General features: G+C 41.6%; 1 protein-coding gene across 1 annotated transcript in view; it reads left to right on the top strand.

The window, feature by feature from the left end:
* Positions 1-24,391, top strand: part of yap1 (Yes1 associated transcriptional regulator) — a 30,628-nt gene extending 6,237 nt beyond the window's left edge. Inside the window, exons 3-8 of the mRNA XM_008426408.2 lie at positions 8,351-8,469; positions 8,949-9,062; positions 15,732-15,886; positions 18,564-18,691; positions 20,104-20,216; positions 21,590-24,391. Of these exons, the coding sequence (XP_008424630.1) occupies positions 8,351-8,469; positions 8,949-9,062; positions 15,732-15,886; positions 18,564-18,691; positions 20,104-20,216; positions 21,590-21,825 (865 nt within the window). The 3' untranslated portion in view covers positions 21,826-24,391. The remainder of the gene's footprint in view (positions 1-8,350; positions 8,470-8,948; positions 9,063-15,731; positions 15,887-18,563; positions 18,692-20,103; positions 20,217-21,589) is intronic.
* The last annotated feature ends 779 nt before the right edge of the window (positions 24,392-25,170 follow it).

Below are 25,170 nucleotides of genomic sequence, written 5' to 3'. Positions count from 1 at the left end.
TACCAAAATAATATGACCAAAATATACCAAACACACCATAATAACTGAGGTTCCTTCAGATGTTAGACATGAATTATTGCCATTGCGTAACCCAATTTTCTTACAACAGACTGCTATGAAAGCTCATTACCCTAAATCATCATCTGTAAAAGCAGATATGAAATATTTAAAGTGAGTACGAATTGAATCTTTGGCAGAAATGTACTCAACTGACTGATTGTCAGTTAAGTTTTATTGTAAAGTTTTGACCTTCCAATATTTTTATTTTTTTTGATTCTGGTAACATAGTCGGCAATAAGAACAGCATTCTGAATATTTTACTTCCCTAAGCAGTGAGTGATTGAAATATAAGCTCTAGTCATTGTTATATTAACTATTAGTGATGTTTACACAACTCCCATCCCAAAAACGTCAGTCTCCATGTGTTGCATGAAGAGCTTTACCTTAGCTGCCAACATTTTCAAACCCAGCTTGTTGAATGACAGACATGCTAAAGATCATCTTATTACAGACGTCGATTTATTTCTCTGGGCTTCTCTAACATGGTGGAAACAAACTGCGTAATAGCAGAAGACTATATCAAACGACCGTACGGCCATTAGTGTGAAATGACGCGGTATGGTACTTGTTGGACAGTGAGACAAACAATTAAACAAAACCAAAAAAATCCCATACAGCATTTTCCCATGCGTTGACAGAACTTTAGAAAACTGTGAAAATTTACACTCATGTTTTAATAAAAAAGAATTGATCCTCGTCAGAAAAGAGGCCTGACTATTCCAACTGCACAGAAAGTTTTCTGGACTGCCGGACTTCAGGAAAGCTCAGTTAAGATCTCTTGTTTCAGCTGGCGTGTTATGCAACCGCAGTGATTGTTCCACTGAAGATTTGTGTTTGAGCGCGGAAAACGCCAGGAGACGTCCTCCAAACAGCAGACATCAAAGAGCAGACACTCGATCTGAAGTAAAGGTGGCCTGGCCTCGGCGGAGCTGCTGGAAAAGACACTCTCCTATTTATAAACAGCCTGTGCCTGACTAAGACGCGTCGCACAGGGAGTGAATCAGGAGTGTTTGTGTGGGTGGGCCAAGGATGGATGAACTGGTGGGGGTGGGGAGTTGGAGCATCTAGGAGAGCCGAGCAGCGGGCTCACATTTCACTCCTCTGACTGCTGTTGTCCGACGAGATAAATCAACTACGGGTGAAAGTTTTTTTTTTTTTAAGACGCTGTGTCTCTTTTTTTCTCGGCTGTTTATTGGTACACTGCGGGTACTGGTTTCCTTCCCGAGAGTCTCCACAGCCCAGGAGATTCCTCCGTCCCTCTTCCCTTTTTAAAAGTCCGCCTCAGTTTTGGGGTGAATGGAGCCGCGGCTCTGCTGTGATGCCTCCTTTGTGTCGGCGGAGTTAAATGGCAGCCATGTGGCGATGACTAGAAGACGGTCCAGGAGAAACTCTGGCCCTCTCTTTGTCCCTGCAGTGTAACAGTGATCTTTATTCAGACCACAGGCCTGTTGAGACTCATGTGAGCCTTCCCGAAATAGACAAATGGCTGACATGCAGCTTAAAGATGGCGGAGGAAGAGCAGCAGCTGTGAGATGTTTCACCATGTTCTCTACACCTGAACGTTTCCGATCCATCCAGCCTTTTCTTTTTTTTATTTATTTATCAATTTAAAAAAAAAATAGACTAGCATTAGCATGATCAGACCACTGAAATGTTTCTCAGTGAAAAAATCTTCATCAAGAAAAACAGTCAAAATCACGACGTCATTGTCAGGGATAGGTAGCCACGGTCTTCATGCAAAAAAGGATTTAAGCATGAGCTAATCTACTAAAACATTTTCTTTGTCTCGTCTGTTAAATAAAAACAAAGACTGGAAGACTGTCAACAAAGTCTGTTGACCTTTCTTCCAGCAGTTTACTCCGGCCTTTGATTTGTGGCTGCGGGGGCACCGAGGTTGGGTCACCTTGCTCGGTGTTGGGACAGCGAGGCGGGGGCGCTGAGGCTGGGGAGCCCCACTCTCCAGGGCCGGGTCATAAACTAATGAAGGTTTCTAATTTAGACACACCGGTGAACTTAGTGGGGTAATCACCGTTTCCGGGGCTTATTAAATGCAGCTTTGAAAGGGCCTTTTAGTCCGTGGGAAGTCGGCCCTAAGCAGAGGAAAGCTTTGAGGGAGAGGCTATTGTTTGCCCTCAGGGGCAGGTAGAGCTCTGTGTTGATGGACACTTTTGTCTTTTCACACTCGGATTTCTAAATGTTTTTATGGGCCTGGTTTCCCACAATCGGAGGGGAACTTATCGTCTTTTCAATTTGTTTAAACAGTGACAAAGACTGATCAAATAAATTACTGTAGTGTGGTTTGATGAATGCATTCTTTCACCACAGTTTGTTTGTTTTTTTATGGAGTTTTTCACACCTTGGTTGAGTAATAGTTTACCTTTGGGGAAAAATAATAATAATTTAGGATTCAATGAAGCTGAAAAGCGGCTAATTACTCAGTGAACTTCTACCTGTAAACTTGCATAAAGTTAATTTACTAATAATTGTTTTACGTAAGTGAAATTAACCACTTATGTTGTTATAAATGAAAGAATATTGGGCGTTATTTCCTATGTGAAAATGATCAAAATGATAAAACATAAAGGGGAAAGTAGCTAATTTTCAGACCTTTGCGAAGGTTCGTGATCTCAGTTTCATGAACTGAATCAGAGCTGATTTCTCAGCCAGCCTGTTTTATAGATGCACCCCGACACGGCTAACATCTACAGTCATCCTTTCTGCCACTCTTGGAGGTACAGCCAATCCGATGCAAGGAAAATGAATGTCGTTCATGAATTGGTGGCTTTGCAAATGCATGCTAAGTGCATGTCAAGTCGCATTGCATCCAAGTATTTCAACTTCTCAAGCTGCATTTTCCTCAGAATGTTTTAGATATTTTAGATATGGGCTATAAAATGTTAACATTTTTCACAAATAATATGGAGTTGAGCTCCATAGAAATTTATTCTTTTTGTTTTGTTTTTTGACTGGATAATCTAAAACAGATTTTAGAGACGGTCTTGTGGCAACCATAACTGTACCCAATCCACAAGTTGGATTCCACATTTGACTGTTTTTGAAGCAAAGGCCAAGTGGTCGGTCACAAATGGCGGTGGGAAGACTGGCCTGGAAGCCTGTGTGAAGCCCTCATTTGGGGCAAATTTGTGTTTGACAAACTTTTGGTTTATTGACCACACACAGACAAGAACCTTCCTGTTCAACTGTGGCCTGTCAGCTCGGTACACAAACGGGACTGTGAGAAAGTCAGGCTAGTGTTTACCGAAGTCTTGATGTAACACCTCTGATTCAGACATCAGTGCCTCTACTGTCGCCAAGGGCATTTCCACAGAGATGCAGTATCTGAGAAGTGGATTCTCCAAGGTTGGGCTCACCATTCCTAGAAGTACTCACCCTCACATATGTGCAACAGGACGAGAACATTTAAATTTTTGTATTTATCTGTTTTTTTTTAAAACTGAAAATGTTCTTTTCCTCATGTCTTTCATGATAACATTGACAAGCATAACCTTAAAACAGAGCTTTGTGTGGTTTCCCATCTTTTGAACTCCTGAACAATAGACGGCTCAGTCCTGGTACTTTGTTGATTAGTTTCCTCATTACTGCGTTTAATGAAACAAGCCGTCCTTCAAAGAGAAACTTAAAGCCACAGCGGGGTCACAGAGGTCGCCTAAATAATCTCCCTTGATGATGTCCTGCTGATAGAGAGGCAGCCAGGCATCCCCGGCCAACCAGAGAGGAGGTGGCCGTCCTCATCTCCCAGAACTGATCACATCTGGCCTCCCTCAGTGAACTCTGCACTCAGCCGCCTCAACCACCTTCCAAGCCTGCTCTCCCAGGGTGGAGCCCCTGTGGCCTGAGGAGTCCATTTTTAACATTTTGACAACTCGGCTATGGGAGTGTTTCATCATTGCTGCACTCCCTACGTCCTCACTCCCCTGTTCTACACCAGAGAAACATCGATATAAACATCTGCCTTCTTAACGTTTAGATCCATCAGTGGAGCAAACATTCAATCTGGTTTCAAACTGCTTTAAGCCCTGAAGATGATTTATTTTCTGCACACCACTAGTATTAAAGTTGGGTGTGACCAAGACCTTTAACCTTAATTTGAAATGATGGCGTTTCCCATGCTCCAGTACTTTCACCAGAACTTTTAACAGAAAATGTGCAACATTTCAAGTTGGGACCAAATCCTTGTGAATGGAGAAGAATTTTGAAAATTATATTCTAAATATTTTGGGAAAGTCGAAGTTAGGCTGACTAGAACGTAGAACCTTAAATAACACATCTACAATGATGGCAAACTAACACAATTTAAATGATAGATTGTATCAAATTTTTAAAAATAAATCTTAAAAATGAAACTTTTTGACAGACTAGGGGAAAACAAAACTGAGTTGTTTACTCATATTAAAAGGTTAAAGTGAGGCACTGGACAGAGAAGTTTGACTGCATGGCCTTTACTCGAATTCAGTTCACAATTTAAAAATGCTTAATTCCAAAGTTTATTAAATGTTGTGACTCGTATAATACAGGATTCTTCAAAGAGTTGTTGTAGATACCGACGGCTGTGTACAGAAACAAACTGTTTTATGAAAGAGGCAACAGGCTCTTTCTGTAGTCTTCTATGAAAAACCTCACTTTATTAATTCATATTTAATGTTTTGAATTGTCAGTTTCAAGGACAACTGTTAAAACAGATTGAAAGAAAAAAGCTTTGGCATCTTAATAGAGATCCACCAAGGCGCATTGGTAAATGACTCAAAATTATTTTAAAAATTTGACCTTTGACCGATAAGAGAATACAGTTTTTCAAACAACCTTTGTGTTTTATCAGCAAAGCTATGTGATGTAGAAGTTGTTTCTGAGCAGAAAATACTGTTATTCTCAACATAAGTTACATTGCGACAAGTTTGCTGTTCTTATAGGCTGCAGAAGAGTGAGAAAGAGCAAGACATCAGCAGGTAAAATGTCATCTTTAATATTCTCCTTGTTTATTGCAAAACAAACCAATTTTTTTTTTACTGTGATTCTTCTCTTACACAGATGGCATGATGTCACCTCCTCTCCTAATATAAATAATAATAAATGACATCTTACGGGAAGAAAGTTAGGAAAAAAAATACAGTTCCTAAAGACTAAAGTCATTACCAGCAGGTTATAACTTTACAAAAACCTTTTTGAAATTGGCCACAAAATAGTTTTTCATATATTTTAAAGAAAGAAATCCTCCATTTACTTTCAAAAGCATTATCCTTTATATCCACTGCCTGTTAGATTTTTAGGAAAGGCACAGTGGCAGTCTTGGAAAGTTTCTGACGCTGTCAGAGACATGTGAAGGCAGCAGGGAGCAGTTGTGACTGTTGCACTCAATGTTCATCAGCAATTCCTGACAGCAACTGGTGGCCTCCAGCCGGCCCAACAGTTGCCATGACATTGTTTTGTTTTATGTTTCACCCACGGGACGTGCTGTATGGCTGGCCATATACGGAGCGGTTCCGGGCAGCTATGATTGAATGGGTTATCTTTTAGTTTTAAAAGCTGGTGATGAATTACTGATTCCTAGTAACTAATTAACTCGATTTCTCAGTTCCCACATCTAGGCTCTTTGAATACAGTGCAGTATTGAGTTGGAAGCGCTAATAACGTCTGGATTTCATCAGACTTTAGATTATCACTGCCCTCGTTTTGAACTGAGGGCTTTGTTTATAACTGTTTCCACAGACTGAGATACAAAAAGTTGGTATCCAGACAAAATGTAGTATCTAGGAAAGTATTTTTATTTTAAATATTTGCTCTAAGATCTTTGCACAAGTCTGAAAACAATATCACATGTTTTGGAAAGGTTGTTCATTTCCTTTTCTTCCTTTTTGTTTTTGCGTTTGTTTGCCAAAATGTTAAGACCTCTTATTTACAATAAGCCCTTCCTCCCATATCCCACTGCTTGGCCACTACTTTGCTCTCATAGTCTCTGTTCTCTGCCCTTTCTGTAACTTGTCTTTAAATGGAGGAAAGGCAGGATAAACACCATAACTATGGCAAAACTACAAAAACAAGGCCTGTGAAATGTCAAATAGATTCTGTGCCTTTTGTGCAATTCTCATCAATTCACAAGACAACCAACAGCATGGCAGATTAGAACGAAATGAGATTCACATGGTTAATATTTGCTACATGCAGATTACCAAAACAACTTTCAAAAAACAAATAATTTAACAAGTGGAGACAATTTAAAGATCTATAACTGTAAGTCAGATGTATTTAAATGAAATATTTCAGGTAAATTTTTTTTTAATGCTTGTAAATTTTCTGCTGTTTTCCAGCATTGGTAGGATTTTTAAATGATTGAAATTGAAATGCAGTGCTTATAGAGTAAACACTTTATTTCTAGATTTTTTCCACCAGAAAATATGACTTCATCATCAGTCGCATTGCTAGGATTGTCTTTTTCAAAAATATGTCATCTGCTGCTCAGTTATTTTGACTCTCTAGAGTCAAAAAGGTTGTGACAAATCTTTATCGAGACAGAAAGGTGACTTTTGAATAAACGGGATTTGTTTTCTAGGGATTGCACATGTAACAATGTTACATTCGTTATGTGAAATTGGAAACTTATTTTTCCTTCTCTTGTTGTTTCAACTCTTTTCCATGTGACCTGACTTTCTTAAGAGCCACCTTCGGTTGGAGTAGCTGCAGCTCACTCTGTGTGTGTGTGTGTGTGCGTGTGTGTGCGCGTGTGTGCTTGTGTGTGTGTGTGTGTGTGTGTGTGTGTGTGTGTGTGTGTGTGTGTGTGTGTGTGTGAGAGAGAGAGAGACAGAAAGAGGGTAGGGGGAGGGGTCAGTAAGGGATTTGGCAGCTCCTTTGATCAATAAAGCATAAACAAGAGGGGGGCTTCAAAATGGGTTTCATTGTGTCAGGGGGAGGAGTTGCTGAGTCAGGCCCACTCGCTCTCTGGTCTGGGATAGAGAGTGGCCAGGCAGGCTAGGATTACTGGACTGACCAAGAGAAACTTTCTGAGTCTGACTGCGCCCAGCTGTTCCAGAATCTGCTCTTAATGGCACTTTGGGATCAAATGAACTCCAGGCAGCCAAACATGTCCGTATTGTGCTGTTATGGAAGTTTAATAGTAGTATTAATTGGCATCACAGATGTAATCTTGTTTTTTTTCCCGGCCTGCTAAGATTGTTCGTTCACTAGTACAACAATAAAGCAATATTGTTGAACTGGACAAACGCCCTACTGGAGTTTGGTGCCTTTTTTGTTTCAAATGAGGGAACGGGAGGAGGATGGAAGGTGGTGGTAGGGCCCTCTAAATAGGATGCTTCAAAAACAAAACAAGTGAATAGTTAGGTTTTAGGTCGTAGCTCAGTCTGCGCCTTTGTCAAGCAGGTGAAAGCTTTGTAAATGTGGCGCCAGATTGTTAAAGCCCCTGACACTCCGCGGTGTCCGAGCCGCTTCCAGGAAAAAGGGACCCCCTGCGTTGAGCCCTGGGACTGACCCTCCCTCAATAGAGAGGGTCCTGCCTGGGAGAGGAGGGCTTCCTGTATTAGCTTTCCATCTTAATCAAGCAACAAGTGCCAACAAAGCACTAATTATCAATGCCTTCACAGAGTAGCACACAATGCGCACCCCACTCCACCCGCCCCTGTCCTGTCCTGTCCCGGCAAAGATGGTCAGAAAATGGATGAAGCAACATTGTCTGATGTTAGAATAGCTATTTCAAAACCAATTACAGCCTCTTGGAAGTTTTCAAGACATTTTCTGCTCATCTTATGTTTCTTTTTTTATTATTTTATGATTTTTGCTGTATTTATCTGAAGATCATGTTTACTTAGGGGATGTGAACATTTTTACACCAAGATAATTTGAGTTCATAATAAATTGGATCAGGTTGTACTTAATGGATCAGGACTACATTATGCCTGTTGGCATGTGGGGTTCCTCAGGGCCCCAATCTAGGGCCACTCTGTAAGATCCTCCAAGCTGAGACTCTGCAACATTTCTTAGCATGTGTACACTGGTGATGCATAACTTTATTTGTGAAACAATATATTTTAGGACTGAAATTATTAATCATGATGAATCAATTATTGAAATAATCATCAGCTAATTTAATAATGGGTTTAATCATTAAGTGGAGAATAGACTAAAAACAAGGCCGTTTGCTGAAATTAGTTGCAGTCCCTATATATATATATATATAGGATTTTTTTTTTTTTCATTTTTTTGGTGTGGTTAGATCAGTCATTGGAATGAAATTTATTTATTTTGTTGTCTTTTCCTCTTGCAGCCACAATGATAAAAGTACCACCTGGCAGGATCCTCGCAAGGCCCTCCTCCAGACGAGTCAGCCGGCTCCCCCGAGTTCTGTTCCAGTCCAGCCACAGAACCTAATGAACCCAGCCAATGGTGTGTACTAAATCATACTATTATTTTTTCTTTCTTTCTTTCTTCCTTTATTTTTCACTTTTTTGTTTTGAACTCAAAACGATTGTAACGGATATATGGACAGCTACGTTTGCGCAGCGCAGTGTAGAGTACGGGTCTGGTCTCGTTCTTGCTTGTCTCTGCTCTCGGTTCTGACCATGCAGCTGGAATTTGCCCCAGGTGAGGGAAGGCTCGGGCAGAACGTTACACGTCCTCCGTGCTGTTTTGTAGCTCTGACTCTCAGATTAGAGTTCTAGAAAAGAAAGTTGCTTCTTTGTGTCCTGTGGATTCATTTCAGCCTGTTTAGTCATTGGCAAGCGATAAAACATCCAAATGTTGGGAACTTTTTAGTTGTTGTGGCGTATATTCTGGAGCTACTTAAAAATTGAATTTGAAGCTCATCTTTGATTAAGTTTATAAATGTTTAGGTCGCTACAATACAGTGTCACTTAATCCCCCAGGACCCCTTCCTGAACACTGGGAACAAGCCATAACGTCAGAGGGAGAAATTTACTACATCAACCACGAGAAGAGGACCACATCCTGGTTGGACCCTCGACTTGAGCCACGCTATGGTGAGTTTCCTAGAAAATGAAGGGGAGGAGGGGAAGACATTTTATGTTTAAATATATGTATGATTGAAACATTTCAATGATTATTTAGATTGAGTATTAATCAAAACACTTGATTACCAAGAGAAATAAATTGATATGCAGTAGTTGGGTAACTCGGTACCAAATCGGGGATACAAGTTGTAGAATAAAACTACAAGATGTCAGTTCAGCTCCAGTTTATTTCAGGATGTATTTTCCATCATAGCTTACTTTGAAAACATGATTCATAATAAGAAGTGATTCATCCCTTCATGAGTCACGGTTCATTTGATCAGCCTCCCTTGTTGGGGGGGATTTTAATCAACTGTTGTTGGTTCCAAGCAGATTTCTCCAAACTCCCCCCTCCCCCATTCCCTGCCTCCCATCAAAATTCCCACCTAACCTTTTGTCGGCCATTTTAGTGTTGGCCCAACAGCTGAGTTAGCCATTAATCCTTCAGGCCGAGCTGAAGTTTGACAGTTGGCTTTCGACGTGTGGGTGCCAGCATCGGTGAATTAGTGACAGGTCCCAGGTAGATGTGCTGAAACGTCTCTGCAGCCATGGAAATGAGCTAATCCCCAAGGGTGTTGGGAGGCTTCCAGAGATCAAGGCTCCTGCATGTGTCCCTCTGACTCATCTCTGCTTCAGGTGCCATCCTTTCACTGCAGCCGTGTTTCCCCAGGGAAGCTCGCCCTCAGCTTCACAAAGGCAACATGTGTGGGTCGGCGTGCGGCGTGTTATCCTCTTTAATTTTGGCGTTAGATTTTTTATTTATTTATTTATTTTTTAGTTGAGGCCAGGCGCTCGAAGCTCTGGTTTTATGTAAGCGGTCGTGCCGAGCACAGAGGGCGGACTGGAAAGTTCAAAACAGAGTTGTAAGGGGAGCAGGGCAGCTGGGGAGGGAGATGGCGGCTGCGATCGGCAGAGCTCTTTGAAGATTTTGAAGTCTTGAACACACAAGGCGGCTGGGCCCCTGAAAGCTGGGGGATGACTGTTAACTCCTGAGGTGCCGCAAACATTTTTTCTGCATTGTTTCAAAGTTTTGGCTACTAAAAAGTTGTTTTCTTCAACTTATACCTCCTTGTTAGTTGCTTTTCTAGGAATTTTTGTTTTCCCCTAGAAGGAAAACCGGATTATTTCTAGCAGCAATATTTTATATTTTTTGCATGGAAATTAATTCCTCTGGTTTTGTAGGTTTTCCAATTATAAGCTAGGTCCTGTGATAATGGAGGCTAATTTGAGCTTTGGGAAGAAAAGCGGCCGAGCGCCTTTAACTGAGGATTGTTGCCGGCTGGCTTTCCCCCCCGTGTGAGGCCCAGCGCAGGCACGGCCCCATTTTGCTCAAGCCCCAGACAGACTTGAAACTCTGCCAGGCCTCTTTATTCTGCGGTCCAACTCTTAATCTGTTCCAGACCTTTTCACAGGGGTGGGGGAGACTGGAAGAGGCGAGGCAAAGGAGGGGGAAGGAGCAAAGGGAAAAGGCCGATAGGATAAGTATGCCTCCTCTTCAAGGTCCCAAAGAGGTGACAAGCAGCAAATACAAGTATTAAGTGTACAGTGACTGGATTTAAAAGGGGCTGGGTGACGTGGGCATTTTATTTCTTTTATGCTTCCAGTGCTGAAACGAAAAGAAGCGTAGATTCTCCGTAGTGTAAGCTTGATTTTTAAAGCTCTCGTAGATAAAAAGTGAAGTTTTCTGCTTACATAATCAGAAAAGTTGTCACTTTGATAGCTTTGCTACTATGAAATACTCTGACGTAAACGGGACACAATAAAAACACAGAAAGTTGACTTTTAAATTTTTCTTAAATTCTTAAATATTCTACCCTACTTCCTTGACAAAATGCCCACCTTGAACTTTGCTTGAAGTTTAGGACGACAAACATTCCCGTAGCATTATGCTGCCCTCACCATGTTTTAATGTAAGGATGGTGTGTTAGTTTTAGAAGTCGTAGAGCTTACTTGACTAGATCTTCCGTCTCTCCGACGTGCCTTCTAGTAAACAAATCTACAGCAGTTTGTGTTGGTGTGTCCCACAAAACTGCATCTACAATAAAGCCCACACAATCTGAAAAGGTCTGAGGGTGTGAAAGCTTCTACCTCTGTGTAGTACACAACAAAGGTGTGTTTCAATCACAGCCAGACTCTCTCTCCACCGGCTTATCTCGACACGAGAAACACAAGTGGCCTTCTCTTAAACTTCTTAAGTCGGCAGAAGGCAAATATTTACTCAACCTTCAAAGGTTCTGTGCCCTGGTCGTGCTGAGAACTTCCCACAGCTGGCACACCCTGGGCTTTACCTGCCCCAGGTGATCCCGTGCTGCGTTTGCCTGCCAGAGCGATCGGCTGATAAGGCCTCGAGTTGCTGGATCTTTGTGCTGCGGGAGTGCGTGAAGAAGACAAAAGGCAGACTGCATTAACTAGTCTCTTATCGGCGCGGCTCACCTGCAATCGCCACCTGTATGCGCTGCTGATTTACACCACGCACACGGTCACGTCCTGAAAGTTCAACCGTGCTGCTTGTTCTGAGCCATCACTCTGGCTCCTTTCCGTCTATGATTTAACTTTATGTCATCAGTGTTTGTGAATACTTTCTACTTAATGTTTTGTCTGTGGGGGAAATCCTTGACTGAGGAGCCCTGAAGGAAAATTCCATTTAAATTCAAATCTGAGCTTAGTCGCGCTGCTTGGTTAAAAAAAACAACAGATTTGCCCTGATTAGACTGATTATGCAACCCTGGTATTATGGTGAAAAAACTAAACACACACACACACACACAGAGCTACTGAATTTTTGCAGGTCAGTGGTAGACTATACACTGCCTTTGAAAAGTTTTCATACTCCATGAATTCTTTCACATTTCCCACAAACAAACCATAATACTGTGCAGCAGAGTGTGACTGTGAAGTGGAAGTTCAACAATACCTGGATTTTCAGCTTTACATTCAGACACCTCTATTCTTATATCCTTAGTAATATATAGTTCACCCAATTAGAGGTAACCTAATTAATAATCTCGTAATAAATATAGCTGTCGGATAAAAGGCCTCAGAGGTTTGTTGGAGAAAAATGGTGGACAAACAGGAACATGAATAACAAGTCAGGGAGGAAGCTGTAGAGAAGTTTAAAAGCAATATTTAGGGACGCACTGATCTGAAAATTTTGGCCAATATTATTCTCATCACTGTTATGGGTAGTAACCAATATTTACCAATATTGTATGTATTATATCTATTGTCATACGTCTTTAAAAGTATGAAAAAATGACCACACCACTGGCGTTGCTTCTCTCCTTCAGTTATAAATGCCACAATCCTGCACTGCATCACTGTCACATATCCAAACACCTCATAGTCAACCCCCTTCACTCCCTTTCCTGAAACACAAACCACAACAAAAATGGAAATCCACGTCTTTTGTCAATATCGGCTTAGTTTTACATATCGGATCGATATCAAAATGCTAAAAAATGACAAAAAAAAATCAATCCAATTGAGAATCTGTGACAGTAAATATAAGTTGCTGTTCTCAGAAGCTTGAGATGGCGCGTAAAGATTGGCATCGAAACATGCAAAACTTGTAATTAAACGACCGCAAAGTGGCGCAAAAAGTTTTGCGTGGCGCTGCGTCCCGTTTCACTGCGTCTGTGAATCCAAATTGAAAAGTTTTCCAGATTGTCTGAGTTTTTGCCTACCACTTAAATATATCTCCTCATCAAAGCTCGAGTCTTGACGGATGCGGTGCTGTTGACATGACTCATACACAGGAACGCCATCATGAGAACAGTTGAGGGTGCCATGGTGCCGGAAAGATCCAGCCTCCAAAGGCCTCGGTATCTGCACGAGATAAGAAGCGGGAGAGAAGTAACACACTCTCCTAAGGGTGCAGATAATGTGTGCGTGTACGTGTGTGTGTGTGTGTGTGGGAGCGGGGGAGGCAGCTCCGTGACTAGTGTGTTTGTTTATGTGCATGCGGGTGGGGTGGCGAGCGGGGGGGCTGTGTGGACACAGAGCATGGAGGGGGGGGGGGAGCGAGATGTGAGACGGTGTGGGGCCTTCGGAGCTTCCCAGGGAGAGCCCTGAGCTACAGTTCATTCAGCTCCTGCAGGAGTGTAAACAGACAGTGATTGAATGGTGATGAGAAAGGTGCCGAGGAGGGCAGGACAGTGGAGCACAGAGACGCGGCTCCGCATGAAAACTGTGCCACTATCACGCTTTTGTTTTGGTTGCCACTTGGATCCCATGAGCAAACGCCGCTCCTCATTGGTTCCATTACTGGAACTCCCCTCTCCCTACTACAATGATAAAGCTCGTGACCTACTTCGCATGCATAGATTGGGGCATTGCTTTGCTGCTGCCTTATGTTTATTAGGTCCACCCCCACCACAGCTAAGAATAACAAAGATTTCACCAGGGGAACAGCTGTGTTTTCATCACAAACACATTTGATATTGTAAACGCGTAGTTCGCTTGCTGAAGCACAAGGCACTACAATTGTTGTGTGAAAGAAACTTGCGCTAATGGTGGTTTTGTGTTTACACAAGCCGATGTAGCGCTCCGTCGCCGAGGACTATCGGATTTATTAGATCAGCTGACGAGGACCTGTCGGGCCGGGAGGAGGAGGCGGTCAGTGTTCAGGGATGATCTGCGACTTGTTCAAGTGGAAACAAAAGGCATAATGAAAGGATAAGTCATGCCTGATGCAATGTACAAAGCCCGTGTTAGTCAGTGAGTGGGAGGGGATCAGGTCTTACAGGAATGGTTGTTTCAGGTTGTCGATAGAAAACCTTCTGCTGGGACTTCTTGTCCCACGCAACCGGCTGCACTGGATCGCCTCTTCCGCACGCTCAGCTTGTTGACAAATGCGCAACTTGTCAATCATGTCCAGCACGTTTTAAATGTAGCCAGGTGTTGGAACAAAACGGAAGTTTCTCGGCTGCCGATCTGTTTAAGATCTGATTGTGGTGTATCTGTCATGTGGTGTGTATTTATTTTTTGTTGTTTGTTTATTTTTATTTCACCTAACCCGTTTAAGTGGCAAACTAGTTCTCATGCTTGCTTGGAATTGGTTCTTTCTGTCACAACCAGAAAATCCTCTGACTAAGGTGCTTCTTTTCTTTGCTGAGCAAGAGGAAGAACTGTTTTTACCTGCTGGAGAGGTGGCATCATAGAGACCAACAAACAGTCGGTGACTCAAGTTTAGTTTTGTTTTTATTTTTAAAACGGAAACAATTAATATCTTACTGAAAACCAAATGTAATGATTTGTAGAAACTACCACAACCCATTGGCTGCTACGACGGTTGGCTGCCATGGAGACTGAACACAGGCACCTCTTTCTGCTACCAGAGAAACGGGTGTTGCCTGCTTCAAAAATGGTGTGTCATCACAGGAGGCCACTTGAGTGCTGAATCGGTTGGCGACTCGTTGAATACGAGGCGCTTGCCTGCGAAACAAGGACGCAGAGCAGGCAAGATAACTAGGATAGTTTAGAGCTAACCTGTAGGAAAGATCTGTCTACAGCTTTTTCTCTATATGTTTATCCCTTCGAATAGAGGATGAATTATGGGCTCAAAACACAGGAGGCAATGTTGCCTTCCACTAGCCAAGCAACCAGCAGAATTGGGAGTATATGCGATTTCAAGCTTGCAAATGTAGACAAGCGACGCAAAGCAGGAGAGTTGAAAACTGTTTAACTACTGTTGCTTCTGTCGTATCTCACACCGAGTGGCGGAAAGCTTTTGTCGTTCCTGTGTTTCGAGTGCATTATTTACAGCACAAAATGTACATGCAACCCCCATAAAACACTGCTGCATTTTTATTTCTGTCCATCTCCTTAGCAACACGTTCGAAACCAGCTAGGTGTCCTAGCAGGCCACTCGGATAGAAAAGCCACTCAGTCTGAATATCTATATTCAAACCTGAAGTGACGAGGGAAATCCAGGTTAGCCGGTGTCCGTTACTATGGCAACTAAACGCAGACTAATGGATGGTTATTATTGAGGAGCAACTAAGCACACTGACTTCTGAGAGAGTTTGAAACTCTTTTGAACTTTTTAATTTCCACACGGGATGTGAACAAATCTGCCTTATAATCTTTTGTGTACCTCCTGTTTACAGTGCTGCTGGTAAATACCAATCAAAGATCAGAATCCTGGAGATGTTGTTCCCGCATTTATTTTGTCTCACAAGTCGGAGCTCGGATCAAGATGTGACGTTGGCACCCGAGTAGATCTGGTTGTAGTGGCACATTGGGGGAAAAACCTGTGGGATTTGCTAGTTGTTCTCACAACAACTTGTTTCTCTCCTTTTTCTTATGCATTCACACTTTAGGAAACATTCACAAAAGAAATTGCACATATCTGTGTGTGCCATTGGCTTAATGTGATGTAGCTAGAAATAAGCAGGATTCTTCTGCAACAGTCACAACCTGAAGATAAGTTATTTACTTGTAACTGAGAAACTCAAATTTCCAAGTGCAAACTTTTGCAGGAAAAATACAACAAAAGCAGTGATTTAAAAAAAAAAAAAAATTATGGTATTTATTGAGACTGAATCAACTGTACTGTATGTTTTTATGTTTGCTGTTTTATGTACTGCATTCTTATGTTTTAATTTTTTTGTTGTTGTTTTTTTTGTTTTGTTTTCGCAGCGCTGAACCAACAGCGGATGACACAGAGCGCTCCGGGGAAACAGTCGGGACAGCTGCCTCCCAGCACCCACGGTGGAGTGATGGCAGGGAACAACCAGCTGAGACTTCAGCAGATTGAGAAGGAGAGACTCCGACTGCAGCAGCACAGACCACAGGTCAGCCGTCAGTTTGGTCTCGGTGCCTTCATTTCGGAGGGGGGACGGAAGGGGCACATTTCCTTTCTGTGTCCTATGAATCATGGACATTACATGGACCCTCAGTGACTCACAGGCAGCAGCTTTATTTTGTTATGGGGTTGTAATGCCTCCTCTTGGTAAGTCATGAATTAAGTATAGTGGTGGATCTTAAGCCTCTTTGATCAGTCTTTATTGTTCAACTATCCTGCCCTGTGAGTCATATGTGGTAAATTTATCACTTCCTTACCGTCCCGCCCACGCAGGGTGGTGCCGCAGCGTCCCCTGATTTACTCAGGACTGTGTCATAAGCTGGAGACTGAGCTTTATGGTTATGAATGAGAGTGCTGGAGATTTTGTTTACCCTGCTGTTCGCTTGGGTTGTTTAAAGTTCATGGTGTAGGAAGTGACCCGTGTGTGTACATGAAGCGGGCTGTGAGGAGAATACAGCCACCTGACCTTCCTGAGGGGCCACGGAGATCATGTGCTCCAGGTTTCAGCGGCCATGTTGTTGTGGTTGAAGCCTTATCAGGCTCTGCTAAATTAATTTTGTTTTCACAGGTTTCTGCTGCAGGAGCTCTGTCTGTTTCCTGGCTGATTTGAAATTCTTGGCAGATTTTTAATTTTTTTAATTTATTTATTGTTTTTGCTGGAATATTTTGTCTTGTGGCTTTAATAGCTCCTGGAATTTGATGTGCAAAAAACATGATACAAGTTTAGTATTTTCCAGGAAGATGCTACTGTTTCAGCAGATAAACTTAACAGAAATTTTAAAAATTAGTTTTAAAAATATATATTTTTTGTCTTGCGGGTGCTGTACTTTAAAGATTAATGAGGAAGTGCCAGAGTACCAAGAGATCCATGTGTTGGTACTGGGTATGCACCGATTACAGTTTTTTGACCGATCACTGGTCTTTAAAAAGCCTGACCTGCCAATATCAATTTTGGCTGATACCATTTCTTTTCTTTGAAATATTGCTAAGTTAGCAACAACAGGGTGAGTATTACTAGCCTCGCACTTGCAGACATGACCTGATGGGCAGGTTTGTCAGCCAGCTCTCTCACGGCAGAGCCAAAGGGCTGATTTTTCAGATCTTTACGATCGATTAAAATGTGATTGTGGATGAGATCCGCTTCACATGCAAATCTCCCAAAATGAAAGAAATCGAGACCGATTTAATGGTGCATCTCCGGTTGGTACCTCTGAGGTAATGAACAAAAAGCCAACAGTGGTCACTGAAATTACTTGAAACTGACAAAAGTAACAATGAATAAAAACTTACTGAAAATTAACCAATGAAAATTAGATATTGCTTTTGAAGTGTGGTTCAGCAGAATAACAAAAAAACGACTAATAAAATGATGGACAAAAATGATGGTACCTGTAACTTAACTTTTTGTTGTGCAACCTTGGCCAATCTGCAATGACACTGCCTAGTTATGTACTATTTTTGTGCAGCCACACATATGCTAATCAGATGTTTGTGAGTGGATCTGCTTTACTCTGCAGCCTGCTATTGAAAGTGCCCTTCTTTTTCTGGTCTTAACGGGTGACTTCACAGATAACGCTGTGAAACGAGCCGACTTGTCCATCAAGTTAGCCAGAGGCTGGTACTGGTCTTGCCTTCCTCATCCAACAGGAAATGGAACTTTCGGTGTTGGATGGAAAGTATGCCTTTCCAGTCTCACTAGAGCAAGAAATCCAGGGTGGCGTAATGGTTGTGCCTTACAGAACAGAAGAGCTGCTGCTCTGACACGCCAGTCACTTCTAGTTTGACACAAGTGCCACATGGAAATCTGTGACTTGCGTTTAAGCAGGACCTGTTTTGCAAAACTGTCAGAATAAGTCATAACCCAAACGACAAGAAAAAAGTCCCCACACTTGTTGGGCAGTGACTTTTTATGCAGAAGCGTCACTCCCCACAGAGAGCCGGCCTTCCTTTTGGTGTTTTTTTTTTCCCGTAAAAGCTGATTCTCAAAATAGTGACAGTGGTCAAGTCATTTCACCTTCCCGTTGAAGGAGTTGAAACAGAACAACGTGACATCATATCCTCAACCTTATCTAAAGCAGCATGTGTAGAAAACAATTGTCTTGGACTGTGGCGGCTGGCCCCTTGTGTAACATAATACTTTATGAGGGGAACGGGAGGGGGTTGTATGGAGCAATGTGTTACTGCAACAAACTTTTTTGTAACAAGTATCACTATTTTTAAGAGACGCGATGGGTTATGTCATAAAATCAAAAATGTAGAAGTGGTTTGATTTTTAATGAAAAGATGAAATTTCCACATCTGGAAGCTTGTATAATTTGCAGAAATTACCCCACAAGTTGGAATTCCTTTTGGGGAAAATTGTAGTTTTCCCAATCAGAACCTCCTCAGAAAATTCATAGAACATATTGCATGCACTCAAATTTAGCAACAACAACAAAAAAGAGTGCTTCACAGACATTGAAAAGAGACCTTGCAAATTAACTGCAAAGAATGCCGTTAATTCTTCAAATTACATAAAAGATCATTTTTGGGACATTTCATCATCATCAAAGTTTGTTATCAAGACAGGCCTAGTTGTTATCAAGACATGTCTAGGCCGACCGACTGTCGTGGTATTAGATAGTTCAGACATATTTTTACATTCATTTTTCTTTCATCACCCACAGGAGCTTGCTTTGAGAAACCAGCTGCCCACCAGTATGGATCAAGATGGCAGCACAAACCCCGTCTCCTCTCCTTTGGCCCAAGATGCTCGGACCATGACTGTCAACAGCTCTGACCCATTCCTCAACAGGTCAGTCTCACACAGAGAGCTCTGTAAAGAAAATGGAGGAAGTCTTCCTCTGTCACAGCAGAATCTCTGACTTGCAAGAGGCCGCCTGCCAAAAAAACTTCCAGTTCTGGTTCGGCTCGTCATGCTTACTGGCTCCTGTGTGAGGGGGATCGGTGCGCTGGGCCGCTTGAGGCCGCATTACGCAAGCTGCAAAAACAGAGGGCCTGTCTCTGGGCTTTAACCCTCCTCACATGTTAATGACTCACACAGACCAGACGGACGTTTTCCGCACGGCAACGACCCCTGGTGTACAGCGGCAGCATTGCAGGTCACATCAGAGCTAAAATGGTGGTGCGTGTTTTGAAAAGCACTTTGTCGGGCCTTTATTAGATCGGAAACAGCTGCCGCTTCGGACAGACGGCAGAGTTCTCCGCACGCAAACGGAGCAGAGCGTCACAGCGGAGTGTAAATCCGAGCGGTTCAAGCTGACAAAGTGTGGAAAGAGCTGAATAGCAAGCAGGCTATGAAAGCATGTGGTCCAGTCAGTAGACAGGCCAAACTAATCCCCCCCTCGCCCCCCTCGTTCCCTCCGCTCCCCCTGCTCTCACAAAGGCTTCATTCATCCTGCCTCTGCCATACTCTGCCTACATATTTTTCTGCTAATTAGTATAGGCTTGTCAAATATCTTCTTTGCTCCTTTTGTCTTTTTGTGCCTTTCATTGTTGCTTCTTTTCCTGTTTTTTTTTGGGTGAAAAAGTGAAGTAGGTGTGTGAGAATTTTAACAGATCAAATGCAGAAGGTTCTAGCTCCGTTTGATGGCAAACGAAAGTTTGATGAATTTGAGAAAAACTTCTGAAGTTTCAGCTTGATTTTAATTTGGTTTTAGGCCATTTAGGGGTCTGCAGCCTTCGCAAACCAAAGAGCTGTTTTTGCCCTCAGCCCAGCTAAATAAAACTCTCCTGAAAAGACGACTTAAAAATGTTAATAAATAACTATTATTCTAAATCTGTTAATTTTTCAAGAATCCTAATATTACTTCTGTTTGTTTTATTATTATTTTTGTTATAAAATAAGAACAGAAACATAGAACACTGACTAAAAAAAGAGGACTGATTCTTTTTCTTCTACAGGATGTTGATATGTGGGAAAAATTATAAAAGTAAAAAAAAAACTTTGTTTCTAAGGTAATAATGACAAATGATAGTTGCTTCATTTTATTGTCAAAATCAAATGTGGGATTCATTTCATGGAAAATATTGGGGGGGGGGAAACCCCTGCTAAAACATACATTTGTGATTTATATTTAACAAAAGTTGGTTCTGCACTTTTTTTTTTGCCAGTTTATTATAATCCCTTGTGGATTCTCTAGAACCGCAGGTTGCGGACCCCTGAGGCAGTTTCTAATCGATGCTTTGATGTTTGTGGATTTCCAGCGGGACCTACCACTCCAGGGATGAGAGCACCGACAGCGGGCTGAGCATGAGCAGCTACAGCGTTCCTCGCACTCCAGATGACTTCCTGAACAGCGTGGATGAAATGGATACAGGTGAGTGGCGCGTCGGTGCATCCCCGGCACCGTGATGGCAACCAAACGGACAAAACATGTTAAATTTGGCATGCCTACCTGACAAAGGAAAAACTACTCTTAGCTTTGCAGACCGATCTGATGCCGTGAGGCTTTCTGAACCCGGCACCCTAGCCAGTCAGCATTTGTGGAATATTTCCGATTCTTTTCTAATGGAAGACAGATCTGGACTGCAGGCTGACCAGTTAGGTGATCACAGAGCCTCTGTGAAGCAAGACTTTCAAAGTCCTACAGAATGAGGTCTGGCATTAATTTCAAGCAAAAATTACAAACAAATTCACATGGAAAATATCTTCCCTTGATTGTAGCTTACGTTTCCCTCAAATTCTTGAACAAAACCCAAAGTTTCAGCCATGTGGAAGTCTTCCGAGCCTTTGGTGCAGCCGCATACCGTCGGCAGCGCCACCTTTTACACCGCCTGCTGATAACGAGCCAAAGTTTTGGCAGTAAACTTGTGGGTAAAGTCAAGGTAAACACCTCTGTAACTTTCCCACATTGTGTCACGTTACCACCACACACATCAGTGTATCTCATTCTGGTTTTATGTTGCATGTCCATACAAGGGAGTGCAGAAAAACAAAGTGAAAAATGCAGTTTTCAAAATGTTTTTTTTAAAATAGAAAATATGAAAGATTTGAATTCTGTCCCCTTTTCGCCTGACAACTGCAGCCATTTGTCGAGTGTCATTTGTCCACTGATTTGTGAGTGGAGTCCTCCGCTGTGCTGTGAACACAGAACAAACGGCATCATAAAGTCAGATGGACGCGTTTTGTTCCGCATTATAATAATGTAACACTCAACCGTCTATTTGTTCATCACATAAAATCAAAACAAAATGCATAGATGTTTCTGGTTCAGTTCAGCTTGTTTATATGTTGACAGCAAATGTAGCCTTGAAGCACTTTACAAAAAAATCAAAGTGAAATTTGTAGCTTGACAAGATGTAAAAAAGTTGAAGTGGAGTCGATGTTAGATGACATGTAGCTGCTTCCTTTCATATTTTGATCTCGAGTTTAAATAGTTTGACCACAGTAGATTAGTAAATACTGGCCTTTTCCAGTTTATTCTTTTATAACCTCACTAGTTATTTTTGGAATCTTCAATATTGTATTATTGTGGAACATTTCCACAATAATATGCTAAAACTTCTCGATCCGTTTCCAAATGTGTTGCTAGAATGAAAGCAATCTTTTTTTCCCTAAAACTGTGATCCCTCTTCCCCTGTCTGTAGGCTGCTCCCTTTCTTTGTAAAGTGATTTATTTTGGTTCCGTCATCACTTCCTGTTGAGGTCTGATCCAACAACAACAAAAAAATGTCATCTTCTGTCCATCAGGAGACTCTCTCCCAGCCTCCATGGCTTCGCAGCCCAGCCGATTCCCCGACTACCTGGACGGCATCCCCGGAACCGACGTGGACCTGGGCACCCTGGAGGGCGAGAGCATGGTGGTGGAGGGCGAGGAGCTGATGGCTAGTCTGCAGGAGCCGCTGAGCTCTGACATCCTCAGCGACATGGAGTCTGTGCTGGCGGCTACCAAGATCGACAAGGAGAACTTCCTGACGTGGTTATAGAGGACCCGAGCGGAGGGGTGGGGCCGGGCGGGGCGCTCCGTACCACTTGTCCCCCCACTGCGCTCTGAACCGTCGCCTGCTCTGATCTGTGAAGGATTCATAGATGCTTTTACCAGACATTTCAGCGAGCCTCTCTGAACTTCTGTGCCTCTCAGCATGTAAGGCCTAACCTCTTTTCAGGCAGTATTCTGATCTTTTCACTTGTGTTTTTATCTTTTTGAATTTGTCTGTGTTTTCAAGGCTGGCCTATGAACAGACATTTATGCAAGGGCCCCAAAAATTTTCACAGGTCTGTCAGCTTATTTACCCAGATGGTAGCTGAAGCGACCAAGTGCACGTGTTCTTCTGCAAGGACTGCCCATGTTGCTTCCCAACTGGAGCCTCTGGAGCCTCTCTTGTTTTTGCAGTGCGTCACTAAGCGTCTGTGTTTGGGACTATTGAATTTAGTTAAATAGCTTTATGTTTGCCTCAAACTTTTTTTTTTTTCCTTTCAACGAGCTTGAAAAACCAAAAATGATGTATTTGAAGCATAAAGAACAATACTGATTTGGAGTGAAGGTAATTTGAGGCGCGATTTGGAGTTGGTGGCTTTGCTTTTTGTTGGGGTGGGGTTTGAAACTGGGGACCGACTACATCGCTGCTTGGCTGTGCCAGCAAGTCTAAGTTAAACCTTTAATAGATCAAGTGCCTTCGGATGTATTTTTTAAAGACGCGAGCAACTCGAACAATTTACCCAGTATGTATAATGCAACGATGGGCGTCGGGCTGTAACCATGCATATATAAGCCGCATGTTAATTGTTTTAATAATCAAACTGTATTATGTTTTATAAACACAAGGTGATTTTTTTCGGGGATCTTTTTCTTACCCGTAGCGTCTTTTTCTCTCATTCTTATCCAAGCCTAACCTAAAAAGCGTGTTTTATTTGTAGCTTGTTACACATGTATAATAGCTTAGATTTTTAAAAAAAGATGTTTTTTTTTTTTTTGGGGGGGGGGGGGGGGGTTGTTTCACTCGTTTCTCTTCCTTTAATAACTTCACAGGGTCAGCTGTTATCAGAGCACCAGATTCCCTCTGCCAAGACACAAGCTAGATTGTTTGGACTTGTTTTGTTTTATCTATCTTCTGATTCTCTCTTCTTTTTGCTTTGCAATATATATTCGCCTATTAGTGTTATCGCATTTTTATTCATCGCAAGCTGAATTTTTTATCCTTTCTCTGCTAAATATTAACCAAAAAAAAAAAAAAAGGAAGATCTGTAGACTCAACAGATATTATAGCTCGAATCAGTTCAAGCATGTGACCGGATATGTGAATTTACAATGTTTGAAACTGAGCCCCTTCCTCGCAGCCCTGCTTCGCGCAATGCTGCGTTGAGCGTCTAAAAAGAAGCAACAGTTTGGATCGGCTGGGCTTGGACAAGTTAAAGCAGGTTTTAGAGTCATGTTTAAACGTAACCAAGAAGGAAAAGGGTTTGGCTTATTGCTGTAAGTTACACAGCATGTGTGTGTGTGCTTTGTTTGATGTTAAGTGGGATAATTCACAAACAATCAGATATTTCAGTCACGATTCCAAAGATGTTTTTTTTGTCTATTTTGAATTATTATAATTTTTTGTTGTTGTTGTTTTTTGATTCTAATGAACACTACCCTTATTTTTCACTTCCATCGTCGGGATCGAGAAATGTCAATCGGCCTCCGTGTGAACAAAACCTTATAAGCTAATTGGATGTTTTCCGTAGGTTTTAAGTGTTATCGGACGCATCTGACTAGTTCTGGCGGAGAGGTTCTGAGGTTTCTGAACAAAGGAGAAAGTGATTTTCAAACAGCGAGCGCATGTTTACATAATTTTACAAAAATGCTCCGGCCGCTGTGCAGGCGACACACCGACAGCTTCTTCTCGTGATCACGGCGACGTTTACATGGTGGCTACATCTGCGCATTAACTGCAGTAACCTTTTGGATAATCTTGATAGAGGCCTTGCTGGATGGCACGCTGATTCTGTTGCCAGCCCAACAGTGAATTGATATAGCATTAACTTGATGGAAAACATGCTTAAAACATGTATCTTAGATTAGAGGACATTAACTGTGTTTTTTCTTTTTTAATTTGTTATTTTGTGTGAACTTCATTGTAGTACTGATTTTTACTGATCATGAAACCATGTTTTGATGGATTTTAAAACAGTGTTTGGAGAGAACAATGCAACTAAAATAAGTGGTACCCCACAATGCTTCCATAACACAGCTAGTTTTCATTTAATGCAGCGATGCTTTTTTTTCCCCTTTTTTTTGTCACACAACTGATTTTCATTCTTGCCTAGAGTGTAAATTGTAAGAAAATTAGCTGTTGACTCATTTTAGCGGTAGAACTAATCACAAGTTAATTTGTTTTAGTATTTAGAGTTTTCTAAATGCACATGAAATGAATTTATATTCGGTAATGAATGTTCATTTTTGATATGTGCATGTGTTTTAGAACAATAAATTCTGTTACATTATACATTTCTTTATATGATACTTTGAAATTGGCCTTAAATAAAGCATATACGTTGTTTTAAATTTCATTTGTGTTGTTCAAAGTGTTTTTATTCATTTATATATAGTTATACACACTTTCTGCTCTTTCCTCACCTCTGCAAAGCTTAATCAAGTTTTATGAAACTTCTGTTGTAATACAGTACATCTGGAAAATATTCACTTTTTCACATTTTGCAATGTTACAGCCTTATTTGAAGATGTATTAAATTAAATTTATTAACAAATACCCTATTATTTCAATGTATTTTTAGAGTATTTTGCAAATGTATTAAAAACAGGGGAAAAAAAGCGATCTGAAAATGGCTGAACAGACTTCTGCGTCCAACCTGATGGAGCTGGAAAAGAACTTCAAAGAAGGGCTGAAACTGCCAGAAGTCAGATGAGGTAAGCTGGTTTCATCAAAGGCTTGAGGCTGGAATTGCTACCAAATGTGGATAGATAAAGATTAGAATAATTAGATGAAGGTGATTTCTTGGGTTTTCTCATTTTAATTTGCAAAAACTTTTTTTTTTTTTAACCATACTGAAAGGATTGAAAAGACACTTTTTCATGTGATTTTACACTGACAAGGCTCAAAAGTTCAGTGAACGAATCTTCAGCTATACAAATGGAAACATTCTAAGTATAATTTAATATTCAAGAAGGGCCTTTTCTCAAAAAAAAAAAAAGATGAGACCCGTTAGATGCACTGAGAAAATAATTGCTTAAAAATACTGACCATCTCCCCCTTATGGTTGGTTACAGAATTGCAGAATTGAGTCACCGGCAGTAACTCGGCTCTCCAGAAGCCTCATCACCAGCCGTT

The sequence above is a fragment of the Poecilia reticulata genome, linkage group LG13, assembly GCF_000633615.1.
Source record: "Poecilia reticulata strain Guanapo linkage group LG13, Guppy_female_1.0+MT, whole genome shotgun sequence".
In the NCBI taxonomy this organism is placed as follows: domain Eukaryota; kingdom Metazoa; phylum Chordata; class Actinopteri; order Cyprinodontiformes; family Poeciliidae; genus Poecilia; species Poecilia reticulata.
The sequence above is the reverse complement of the archived record's forward strand: the minus strand, read 5'-3'. Positions and strand labels throughout refer to the sequence as shown.